Source organism: Carassius gibelio, chromosome A23 (genome assembly GCF_023724105.1).
Source record: "Carassius gibelio isolate Cgi1373 ecotype wild population from Czech Republic chromosome A23, carGib1.2-hapl.c, whole genome shotgun sequence".
NCBI lineage: Eukaryota > Metazoa > Chordata > Actinopteri > Cypriniformes > Cyprinidae > Carassius > Carassius gibelio.
In genome coordinates, this window is record NC_068393.1 from 18298791 (window position 1) to 18311891 (window position 13101).

At 35.8% G+C, this 13101-nt stretch overlaps 1 protein-coding gene across 10 annotated transcripts in view; it reads right to left on the reverse strand.

The window, feature by feature from the left end:
• Positions 1-13101, reverse strand: part of LOC127945114 (eyes absent homolog 4) — a 29942-nt gene that overhangs the window by 8766 nt on the left and 8075 nt on the right. For 2 of the 10 annotated variants that reach the window (XM_052541686.1, XM_052541687.1), the window contains exons 3-10: positions 6942-6991; positions 5630-5748; positions 3569-3637; positions 3309-3386; positions 2133-2199; positions 1835-1977; positions 1527-1670; positions 550-623 (exon numbers count right to left, since the gene is read on the reverse strand). In XM_052541686.1, the coding sequence (XP_052397646.1) occupies positions 550-623; positions 1527-1670; positions 1835-1977; positions 2133-2199; positions 3309-3386; positions 3569-3637; positions 5630-5748; positions 6942-6991 (744 nt within the window). Of the gene's footprint in view, positions 1-549; positions 627-1526; positions 1677-1834; positions 1978-2132; positions 2200-3308; positions 3387-3568; positions 3638-5629; positions 5749-6941; positions 6992-13101 lie in introns of all 10 variants that reach the window. The other 8 variants (XM_052541683.1, XM_052541684.1, XM_052541688.1 and 5 more) reach the window with 5 other exon arrangements.

Sequence of the window (13101 nt, forward strand, 5' to 3'; positions counted from 1 at the left end):
TTATCAGGGGAGTAATAAAGAGAAAAAAAAGATAAATGGGACTGGAACGTACAGATTTCTGGCCCATCCACACAGAGCTTTTTATCACTCCCTGACTTCTCTTGTATCTTTGAGAGAGTTTTACATGCGCGGAGACAGACGGATCTTTTACAGGAGATGACTCTAAAACTGTCATTGACTCACTCGCTCAAGAACATGAGCGCTGCAGAAAAATGCACTCGGCGAGAAAGCTCCACTACTGCTTTCACTCTCTCATTTCATCCTAATTCCGCTTACTCCTTCATTTCAACCATCACCAGAACCTCACTTTGTTTACACAGCTAAACTCATCAGTGGGAGTCTAAGTGTAGTTGGGTTCTTTTCTTTGGCAGCACTTTTAATCATAAAAGTTTAAGGAAACATTAAGTCCTAAAAGCATAAATGCTCTTAGATGAAGGATGGTGATCTGTTCTCTGAGGCTTGGGTTGTTTTAAAAAGACTGTCAGTCCTGTGCTGAACTCTGACGTTATTGGTGCATGTGTGTGTTCATCTGTGCACGCGTGACTGTACCTGTTGTGTGGTGAAGTTGCCTGGATTGGAGTTGTTGGATGTGTAGAGACCAGGAGAGGTTGTGAAACCTGACCCTGCTGATGGAGAGAAAAGCCAGTGTTTGCCAACGAAAATACTATGCTTGATTACCATCATAATGTTCAAAACCTGTATGCTGTTATTTTTTTTTTTCAGTTTTCATAAAAAGTCTTCAGAAGTTTTAGTTTTGTGTAAGAAACAGGCAGAAATATAGCTTTTGTTATATGGTGTTGTTATTTTTTATAATTTTTTGTTCTTTTTAAAATGTATTATTTGGGCGTAATTTATTTTTATTTCAGTTTGAATTTTTATCTAATTCCAGTTAATAATTTAAGTGCTGCAATTTAAACATATTTAGTTTATATAGTTTAAAAGGCAACATTCCACATTTTTATTAAGTTTAAGTTTCTCTAATATTTTTTTTAAGCTTTATTTCTATTAACAAAATGTTTAAATAGTTTTAGTCAGCGATAATCTCATCCAGAATTCAAAATAATGTTGCATTTAGTCACATTTGTTAGAGCCAATCAAACGGCATCAAATCTGAACTAGATTTAATCATATCTTTTCAAAAGATGTTGAATATAGTGCTTATGTCAAATGGACTACTATGGCGTTTTTTCAGATCCTGGTCACTATGAAGGGTCATTTTATGGGAAGAGCTGCATAACAACTCTCCAAAACATTTACATTTATGTGCCTTAAGTTAATAATTAATGTATATGTATTATATTGACAATATTTTTAAATGTGTAGGTGAACTGCTCCTTTAACTACATCATTTTCAGTAATAGTCAGATCTCACAAGTGATTGTTATTTTTGTTGCATGACAGCATCTTCTACTGTGTCCTGATTTCACTTTATTTACCATTTTATAAAACTCAATCAGCATTTGAAGCCACGCAGTATAATTAACATAGTTAAAGACTCTTATACTTGGTTGCATGAACATACTCACCTGGCATCTGATAGGGTGAGTAGGCTGTCTGTCCGGGCTGAGGGGTGGTAAATCCAGGGCTATAGCTGAGCCCTGATTGGAGGGTTGATTGGGTTTGTGTCAGCCCTCCTTCCGTCTTTATGCCTGGCAACATCACCCCCAAATCTGTAGCTCAAGATCAAGAGAATGGACATGTCAATCAAATTGGACTAATACTAAAAGGATCTTTCACATGAATCATATATTCTATTATAAATAATAGATTCCATTATCATCATCACACGTAAATATGTCATCCATAAGCATGTGAACAAAAGTAAAGAACCTACCATAGGTGGAGAGACCGTAGGGTGGAGTAGTTTGAGAGTACGGCGTGTAAACTGTCGACTGCTGCATGCTAGTGAACTGTGATTGGCCTGTGTAGGCCGACATGGGAGGAGCCACGGGAGTAGTCAGGATATGGGGGTAAGGCCTACCAATCAAAAACAAAATCAAAACATTCAGCTTTCATTTGATTAGATCAAGGGTCAGCAGCCTTTTTGACAACAAGTGCCATTGTTAATTTGTCTGGTTCATCACGGTGTTGACCCCAGTGAAGATGGTTAGATGTTTTTGCATGTGTCTTACTTTGAGGGATAGAGAGGAGGTGAATACTGGTGAGCCGGCCGAGGGCTGAATCCACTGCTGCTTATAACTACACAAATAACAAAAGAAGAAAAATTAAGAAATCAGCTATACCGACTGAATTTTTATGGACAATGGTTCGTGCAAGCTCACACACACACACACACACACACACTTTACTGGGATGTATCAGCAGTCAGTACTGCATGTCAGTTGTCATTGGACTGAATGTGTAATTTATTACATATCACAACCATAAAATAAAATGTGTGCTGGACTTCTTCCATTACAATACATTTTTCCAAGAGCCTACAATTTATATCCACACACACACACGCAGCTCACAGTTTTGATTGACAGCTCACAGTCTTTCTCACCAGCTGGATTCAATTTAAGAAATCACAGAAAAAAAAACCCAACAGGAACTTTTCTCTCAAAAATCCTTCCTTCTACATCAAAGAATGTCCTCGTTTCCTCCTCCTGCCTTCCCTCTCTTCCTCTTCTCCTTGAGATGCAAAATCAAAAACAAATTTTGGCATTTGCTTGTCATAATTCCCTTCCTGAGCTGAAACATTTCCCAGTCCAACTCATTTTCTTAATCAGTATTTCTCTCTTATTCTTCAATAACATTTCTAAAATATATGTATATACATACGTAGTCTCTGAAAACAAGCCTTTATAGACAAAAGATTATCTATCTATCGATCTATCTATCGATCTATCTATCTATCTATCTATCTATATATGTGTGTGTGTGTGTGTGTGTGTGTGTGTGTGTGTGTGTGTGTGTTCAGCTCTGACATACCTAATTAATCTTGCTTAATGATACCTTTTTTACTGGAAAATAAGGCAAGGATACAAGTTTTTGCAGTGCATATAAAAGAACATTCTGTTGTCTTGTCTATAGAGACATCACACTGTCAGCTCAAGCAAGAGCCTCAACCTTCTCTGCAGGGGAGCTAAAGGGACAGAGGGTTTCTCAGTCTTTGAGTGTGTGTGAGCACATTGATCTAAATAAAGAGTTTGTGGCTCTGATGACGTTCGCTCAAGGGCAGTACAGAGATTTAGGGCTCAGAGCTTTCAGCAAGTTCCCAAGCGGGATTGCAACAGGCATACTGAATGCAGCGCATGTGAGTGTGTGTGTGTGTGTGTGTGTGTGTGTGTATGTGGATGTCTTACCTGACCCAGTGTAAGTGTCCAACCCAGTGTCTCCCGCCGAGCTCACAGCTTCACTGCTGTTCAGAGGCTCAGACTTAACTTAAAGAGAGAGACCAAGAAATATATAAGGCACCCTGTCAGCTGTCAATCTCCTCTCAAACCTCTCTAAATCAAACAAACTCTGAAACAAAAACGCCAAATCACTGCACCCAAACACTCACACATGTGCTATCTTATATGTCACTCCACAAACACATGCAGTATACCATCATTCTTCATACTTGGGGCAGTGGGCGGGGTACTGCAACCCAGCAGCCAATCAGCCGTGTTTAGAATTGTCATGTTCTCTCCTGGGGGCGGAGTCAGATGTATAGTGGACTGTATTACCCATTCATTCTTTAATATTATGAATTTAGCACATACAGCTAAACCTAAAACTATATGGACACTTACATCACACTCAAAAACACAAAATGTCACTAGATTGCATTAAAATAAATACATATAATACATAAATAGTTCAAATTTAAAATAATATAAGTTATATTTATATCACATTACTATAAAATAATTGTGAATAAATATTTAAAATATTTTCCAAACTTTTCAAGCAAAGCTATGTGGCATTTGTTTTTTTTTATCATTTAAAACCTATGATAGCTAAAGTGTACAAAATGAAAACAAAAATAACTTTTTGAAGAAAAAAAAAAGTTGGTTAACCTGATGACCCACACCTTTGGTTACTCTGTTGGGAAACCTATCTAGTGATTTCTTACATGTACTAAAAATGAGAAGTTGATTAAAACGAATTGCAGATGAAATGGTTCCCGAAGAAGACGTTAGTTCTGAGAAAACAGCATGAAAGGTTTACAAATCTCAGATGATATTTTGTTATCTAATGCATGTAAATATATATATTTAAGTGTGACTAAAGTGTCCAGATAATCCATTTTGTGGCCACTGTAAAATAAAAAAATTCCCCATTCCATATTTTATAGAAAGCTATTGGATAGTAACTGATAACATTTTATAAATAGTAAAGAATATAATAATTAGTGAAAAGTTGATAAATTCCTATAGAATTCCATTCTAATTAAATTTGCTTTCATTAAAACAAACATTTATTAATAGTACAGCCATCGTTCTATAATAAAAAATGACATCATATAAATCATATTAGGTTTCTAAAACCATATTCTGCCATGCTGATTTTATGATAGCTCTTTCAAAGAAAGAAAAAAACATTGTGAATCAGTGTGTGTGTTTGTAAAGGGAAAGAATGAAAGTCCTCTAAAGTAAGATGAATGAGGCTTCATTGGCAGTGGGATTCATGTTGGGATATATGTGTGTGTGTGTGGGTGGCTGTGTGGGCGGCTAGCATGTGTGTGTGTGCGTGTGTGTGTACATGGAGGGATTCAGTCTAGGCTGTGAGCTGATGAGGTAGACAGAGGAGAATGTTGAATATGTCGTTGTTTTGGCAGAAGCACAATCCCAGTGTGTGTGTGAATATGTGTGTGTATGTCAAGCTGTTAAAATCATTAGCTGAGCTCTAATCTAAATGATTTACTGAGTTCTGCTCCTTTTACTCTCCCAGTCTTTTGCTATTGTTTTATTCCGGCTATATGTCAAAAACATTTGAGCTCACACACAACACACACACACACTCTCCAGGGTCCCTAAACTTTACCTCTCTTGTGTACCACACAGACATAGCCATACATCAAACACTCACTTTCTAGAGTGTTGAGAGTCTATTTAGCCATGTGTATGTTTGCCTAATGTTCTCTCTTAAAACGTTTGTTCAGCGTTTTCCTCAAGGAGAGAAAAGCGAGCGAGCGCGTGTTGACATCAGAGAGAAAATGAGAGTTTAAACGCAGGAAATAGCTTTCTGTGGACCAGGCTCTTGCTGAAACATGCACGGAGAAGTGCTGGGAAATGTTTCAGCACAAAGAGGCTTGTATACATACACGCTTTCTTCTGTTTAAATTAGGCCTGTTTGCAGCATCTGACCTTTGAGGTTAGTGTGAGCTCAGAGCATCTCGGCACACGACATTGCCACTAATCCACCAAACCCGCTCTGGATGGCACCAAAACCACCAGAACAAGAGACACTTTATCCTTGCAATCTGAACATCACACAACAGGACTGAACCCTGCTTTCAATTACATCAAGAAAATCCACAGCGAAGATCATGGAGTGTTCATTGCTAAAGCTGATTTCCTATACTCAAGGCAATGCTTTGGATGAAAGGGCCTATTTATCAGCTAATATGTTGCTCGCTCACTCATGTGCACTCGTAATTTCTAGCTTGCTTGCTCTTTGATTTGTCATTCTCTCATACCTCCGGTTCCATTGGTTGTGATGTTGTTGCTGAGGATGTTTTTGTCCAGTTTGGACGTGCTGTCACTGCCACTGTTAACAGAGTGCTGGGGGTCTGTTAGATCCTGCATCTCCAAAGCCCTGTGATGACAAATATAACTGTTTAATACATTTACACTACCATTCAAAAGTTAGGGGTTGGTAAAAAATTATTGATGTTTGAAAACAGTCTCTTATGCTCATCAATGCTGCATTTATTTGATCACAAACAAAATAAGTAATATAGTGAAATATTTCTACAATTTAAAATAGCTGTTTTTTTTTTCTTTTAATATATTTTAAAATGTACTTTATTTATTTAATGGCAAAGCTGAATCTTTAATGCATCCTTTCTAAATACAATATTAATTTATAAAAAAAAATAATAATCATACTGACCCCAAAATGACTAATGGCTGATAATATGAATATGCTAAAGAAAACGTCCCAACTTGTGCATCTTTTAAGAGTTTTTACCTCAAAATGCTGGAAAGCAGTTTATCTAGGTCATGTTTACTTAGAATCTAGTTTTCTTTTCCTCAATTCTACAGACTAAGCCCTCCACATGAAAATATGAGGAACAAAATCACAAAGTATCTTCATGTTATTACGTTAAACAGCCTGCATTGTGTAACATTAATATGAATCAAAAACTGCCTAATATTCTCAGCATGCAGTAAGAATTATAATTATTATTTTTTTTTTTACATGTAATGTTAATTAAATATTTTTTATATGCAATATTGTTATATGAAGTAAATATATTTTGTTTCAATTCATACAAATATGGCAAATAATGAGTTTTTATCCAACAGGATTTTAGGTCAAACATATGTCAAACATGACCAACATATGTTTAAGTGTGCATATGGTTTCTTTAAATTCACTTAATTAGTCCCTGAAGTGTGTTAAATTATTATTTTCAAGTACAAATATTCCATGCAAAATTACACTTTTATCCAAAGGACAAATGCATAAAGACAGCTCTTATAATAATGTAATGCCAAATGGGAACAGAATTGCTCCTTGTTGCTCTCTGTTTATAGCATAAACATCTGCATGACATTTCTGAATGCATCTCAAAGTACACAGTGCTTTAACACATGTTTTATCCAGGTGAAGCTGTCTGCTTTACACCCACTCACTCACACACAATGACTTTAACATCCCTCTTTCTTTATCTCTCCCCTGTCTTTATGTGTACAATATTACATACTCCCACCGTCCACTGTCTTTGGCACTCATAAGTACTACCCTAAATGTATTCCCGGGGAGAATATGTGCGTTCACTTTACCTGTTGTCTACTGGGTCTGGAGCATGGGAATCAGTGGTAGATTTCTTCACCTGTATAAAAGACCAGAAGAGACAGTTGATGTATTAGTTTCTCATTCAGTGCATGAAGAAAACATTGCGCTGCCAGTCTGGAGGGATTTTCCAGCTACTTGACTCAATGTGATGACCTCACTGTCCATGGCTGATGACTGTTTCACACTGATGCACTAAATCAGCATATTAAAATTATTTCTGAAAAATCATAGTTGAACTGAAGACTGTAATAGCTGCTGAAAAGCTTTACCAACAAAGGAAAAAAATACATTTTAAAATACATATATGAAAAGATGATGAAAGCCTCAACTACTAATATATATTGTTGTTAATCCGAATCGCTATGCGAATGTACCTTATTCAGCACATTATTTTAAGTTACATAAATCTCTCTCTCTCTCTCTCTCTAATACACACACAATACATTCTTTCCCATTCTACCAGTTTATCTTGGTTCTTACTCTCTGTCATGCTCAATATTACTTAATACTGAGTTGTTAAAACCATGACTGCCACTTTCCTCTTTGAAATATCCTTATGATCAACTCTCTTCAAATCTACTCAGTTTCTTTCTATCTTTCTTTCTTACTGTCAAGGTCACCAGTCAAAACAGTGCATTATTCCTTAATACAGAAACTTAAATTCACATATTTTTTTCCTGTTTTACACTTGAATATGTATATGAATATTTAAACATAATGTACCGTAAAACAAAAGGAAGGATCAAAGAGTGCTACAAGTCTATAAATTTCTCGCAATCAATTGACATGGTTCACCCCTCCCAAAGCTGCTCACAGTCATCTGGGTCTTAATTGAAAACACACATGCAGACCTGTGAGCACACATGCACATATACATGTGTGTGTCAGATGTAGCGTGTGCTTTTGGGGAGAATGTTTGGAGTGTGCAACCAGCCACACATGTTCACACACATACACTGCCATTGATAAGTTTGAGGTCAATAAGACGTTTCGAAGTTTCTGAAAGAAGTCTCTGCTGCATTTCAAGACTGCATTTATTTGATCAAAAATACATTAAAACAGTAATACTGTGGTATATCATTATTTTAAAATGACTACAAATTCTATTTGAATATTTTAAAATGAAATCTATTCATGTGATGGTAAAGTTGATTTTTCTGCAGCCATGACTCCAGTCTGCAGTGTCACATGATCATAGAGAAATCATTTTAATATAGGATTTGCTGCTCAAGAAACAATTTTTTTATTATCAATGTTGAAAACAGTTGCTTTTTTTCAGTATTGATTTTCATGATGAAATATTGTCACTTTTGATCAATTTAATGCATCCTTGCTGTATAAAAGTAAACTTTCTTAAAAAAACAAAAAACAAAAAATCATATTGCTTAGCGTATACGCTGTACAAATGAGATTCAACAGATGCCCATGCAGGTTCCTCTCAGAAAAGTACCTGCAGTTTAGGCTCATCTTTTTGGTTCTGTGTTTTGATTTGTGCTGAGTACAAATCCACCCATTATAGTCTCCTCAAGTTAGCCTGAGGCATCCAGGGACAGAAGGTGATCGGTCGATCATACGGTGCTCTAAGCCTACTGTGAATCTCTCTCTGACTGTAACTACTTCCTTGTCCAGCAGCATCTGTGCTCTTAGAGCAGTTAATAGCACGTTTGAGAGAAGCCCAGCAGGATCCAGCTCTCAATGAGGCCTGCTGGTGAACACTCATCTAAGACTGTTTAACTGTACACAGTTTATAGATTTATGAAGTGAAATTAGTAATTCTTTGGCAGGCGGTTCAAAAAGCAAATACCAAAAGGTCACCCTGCTGAAAAAAGCACGCCTAAGCTGGTTTAATGGTCTTGACTAGTTTAAGCTGGTCTCATAGGACTCAAAGATAAAGATTTTTTTTCTCTTGACCAGCTCATTTTTATTTGATACTGAAAAGAGTTTCAATGGCCTTACCACAAAAGAATGAGACAGACAGACAGACATAGAATAGATAGAGATTACATTTTTTTATATACAAAAAAAAAAATGCAATTAATATTATACAGGTATAACAATTATTCATATACACATTTTTTGCCAGAAATTATGGTATACGTTGCAAAACATTACTGTGTTGAGCTGGTTGAAGATGGTCTCCCATCCTAACCAGGTGAAATGTTGCCAAGATTCCTCTAAAACAGACCACCATGACTAGGCTGAGAGACCACCTAAGACAAGGTGCTTACATGTAAACTATGTAATTAATTGTGAAATTAAGCAATTTCCACACTTTTCCACAATTCATAAATGTATCCAAAAGATTTAATAAACAATCATGCAAGGGCGTTTCTGCTTAATTCTATTCTATGTGCAGATTCCAGACCTGCTTACAGGCACAGAGGCTTCACACACATACACACACCAACACACAGAAAACAATCTCCCTTTTCTTGTGTTTTTTTGTGCTTTCAGTATTATGGTTATCAGCGCTGTAACTTAATACTCTTCCTTTCATGTAAAATACATTGTTACCTGTGCCCCCCCACCCGTCCGCCCACCAATACACACACACATTTCAGCATATGCCCCTGGGAGGTGTAAGATTATCTGATGTGTCCCCTCCCTGAAACGCTCTTCTCTAAAGGTAGGGGAAGGCAACAGAGAGAGGAAGAGAGAAGAAGAAAAAGGAAATAAAAAAGGACAGAGTGTGTGACAGGGCAAAGAGCTGTACTGTGTGTAATATGCACACAAACACGACATGCATGTTTTTAAGGGTATTCCAATCAGAAGTAGTTTATGCTGTTATATTTCCTGAAAACATTCAAACTCCCGACGGACACTGAAAATAAGAAATAGAAACTAACATTAGAACAAGCGCACACATCTGTTCCTCTGGACCAGTCCATTCAACATCCTTGTTCTCAATCAGAAACTAATAAATTCATGCCAACAAGATTTTAAATAATTAATGTAAATACTGACAAAATGTAATATGGTAGTGCATGCAATAAAATGTCCACTCTCTATATAATTTATATATAGCATGTGCACATACAGTATATTTATTTGGTACAATCCATCCACAAGAATTGCTGATTCTCTTACACATTATTTTTAAATCTTAGCAATGGTTCCCTTAGTAATGGTTATTAATTATTTTGCATACAAAATAAGATATAATAATATAACATATTTCAAATAAGATATTCCAAGATATACCAGTACATCAGTAAAATAGCTTTTCATTGTAAAAAAAAAATCAAATAAATAAATATATAATATTAATTAAAATGTTAAACAAAAAACATGTTGACATGACCAGCCAAATACTACTAGCTTTATGTCAGCGACCTCCTGTTAGTTAATATTTTCAGTTAACATATTAAAGTGAATAAAAAACGACTTAATACAAACAAAGCATTTCTGCAATGTCATTAGTAAATGCAAATTTTTAACATGATGCTACTAACATGATTGCCTCCATTAGATGCTAGTATCGGTTTAAAACGGTCAATTCAGTAAGCAAAATATAAAAACACAGTCACAGTCAGCCATACAGCAGCGTTCTGGGACAAATATGTTTTTGATCAGTCAGATCCACTAAAATGACCAGTTAAAGCAGCAGCCCATATGTTGGACTGCTTCGGTTGCATGTCAACCTGGTGTATGAGATTTAAATGGTATATATCGCCAGGGGAAAGGGGTCAGAGGGAAACTGGACACCAGGCCAAGCCCTATAGATAGACACACCTTCGCAGCTTTGAATGAGTGTGTATGTGTGTGTGTATGATCTAGTGTGTAACTACGTGAGTGACGCTGTCTTTCTCTTCTACTGTCTCACTGATTCATGTATTTTCGTACAGCAACCAGAGTGTTTACACACACATACAAGTTTCTCTAGGTGCGCACTGGAGTGTGTGTGTATCATCTTAAGAAAAGAGCTGAAACTTATAAATATATAAAAAAGCACTCTTGCATCAAAGTGCTCCCTTCCCCTCTGATTGCAGCAGAAAAAAAATGCTGCTTAATTATTCATGAGTTCTTGTGCTTGTGTCAGCTTTTCGTTAATTATTTAAATTAATCTCATTAACGAAAGGCCAGGTTTCAGGAGCATTTAATTAAATGATGAATTGCTTCCCAGATGTCGATGTGCTTGTTAAATAATGTGCTCAGGCTGGACCCGAAGCTGTCAGATAGACTCAACCCAAAACTGCACACAAGAACCATCATAGTGCACATTAGTGCCATTGTACTCCCCAACTTAATGCAGATTTTAAGATCACCAGGAGAACCGTCAGATAATCTCTGTTTATTAATCAATGACTCCGCATGACTGTAAAAACATCATCTACACCCAGCTTTAGGAATGAATACAGTCTGCTCGAACCTGCAGCTTGTTTTGACAGCTTGTACTGATTCAAACGTGACTGGATACAATTTAGTCTCATCAAACTCAACGTCAGTACTTAAATACCTAACATTTGTATTAAACACAAGATCTAGAAGGATCTTAAAGAAAATTTGACACTTATGCACTTACATTTGAAGTATATAACTTCCAACGAATGTCCTATAGACTTTGAATGTATGCTGTCAACACATTTGTTTTCTTATTTGAATATTTTAAAATGTAATTTATTCCTGTGATGGCAATGCAGAATTTTCAGCAGCCATTACTACAGTCTTCAGTGTCACATGATCCATCAGAAATCATTCAAATATGCTCATTTTGTGCTCGAGAAACATATTATAGTATTATCAGTTGTGCTGCTCAATATTTTAGTGGATACCATAATACATTTTTTTTTCAGGAAAAAAATTTCACTTATTTTGTGACATTATAAGTCTTCAGTGTTACTTGTAATCAACTAAGTGGTTGTTTGTAGGGATGCTCCGATGCGCCTTTTTCACCTCCGATACCGATTCCAATACCAAGGGTTCAGTATTGGCCGATACCGATCCGATACCAGTGAAGGTTTTTTATTTTTATTTAAATAAATGTAGAATTTATATATCTCTGAGTATGGAACTGATATTCATTCTTTCACGATCTACTAAATACAGACTACTTCATAATAATGTAAAATAAACAATAAATATGAAATATGTATATTTATAATATATGACAAAAATATATGCTAAACTAGTTTATCAGATAATTCAGCAGCAAAAGTTATTCTAGAAAAATCAGTGAACAATAATTTTAGAAATCAAAACATTTATTGAAAAAAATATATTTTGTGGGGAACAAATAAAAGTGTTGCAATAAATATGTTAAAATGTTACCCATGCTATTTGTATTATAAAATCAATTAATGAAAAACATTCATGAATGTATTTATATATAAGTATATACTATCAAATTAAAATACATTTCTTTAGCATATTGTTTAATAACGCAACAACATATGATAGATTCGATAGGGCAAAACAAATACAGTGCATGAAGCGTTTACAATATGCGCATCTGGTGTGCAGAATGATGGGCTTGAAGCAACACGGAGTCACAGCACACAACGCTTTGCATTAAAAAGTGCAAAGCACAAAGGGGAGAGAAACTGATGCGTATTGTACTATATCTGTGAAACAGTTATTGAGCCTTTTCTTATAACGGTTTTAAATTTCAGTTACTGTGTGCATTAAAAACAATTTATAGTCTTTTCTACACCTTTGTGTTGTTCTCATCGACACCCGGTAGCAAATAACAAAACAACATTAAACTCCAGCAAGAAGATAAAGTCATTTTTGCAAAATCATAGACATTTATTTAAAATTCAATTATGATAATGGCAATACAGAATGATCTTGGAGAGAGCTCTAGCGAGCTGACTGTCGTAAACGAATGCGACCGGGTTTAAAGAATGAATGAATGACTGACAGCCACAGCGGAGAAATGCTGAACCACTGATGGACTATTCTGATGATGTTTTTCATATTTTCCAGACTTTGAAAATGTAATTTACTTGGCAGTTAATGGGACGGTCACAAGCCTCCCGGTTTTCTTCTAAAATATCTTAAATTATGTTCTGAAGACAAACTAAGCTTTTACGGGTTTGGAACAACATGGGGCTAATTGATTAATGACAAAAAATGTAACCCCTTAAACTATCGTATGGCTTAAGAAGTAACAGAATAATGTGCACAATCTTGGATAGCAGCTAGATT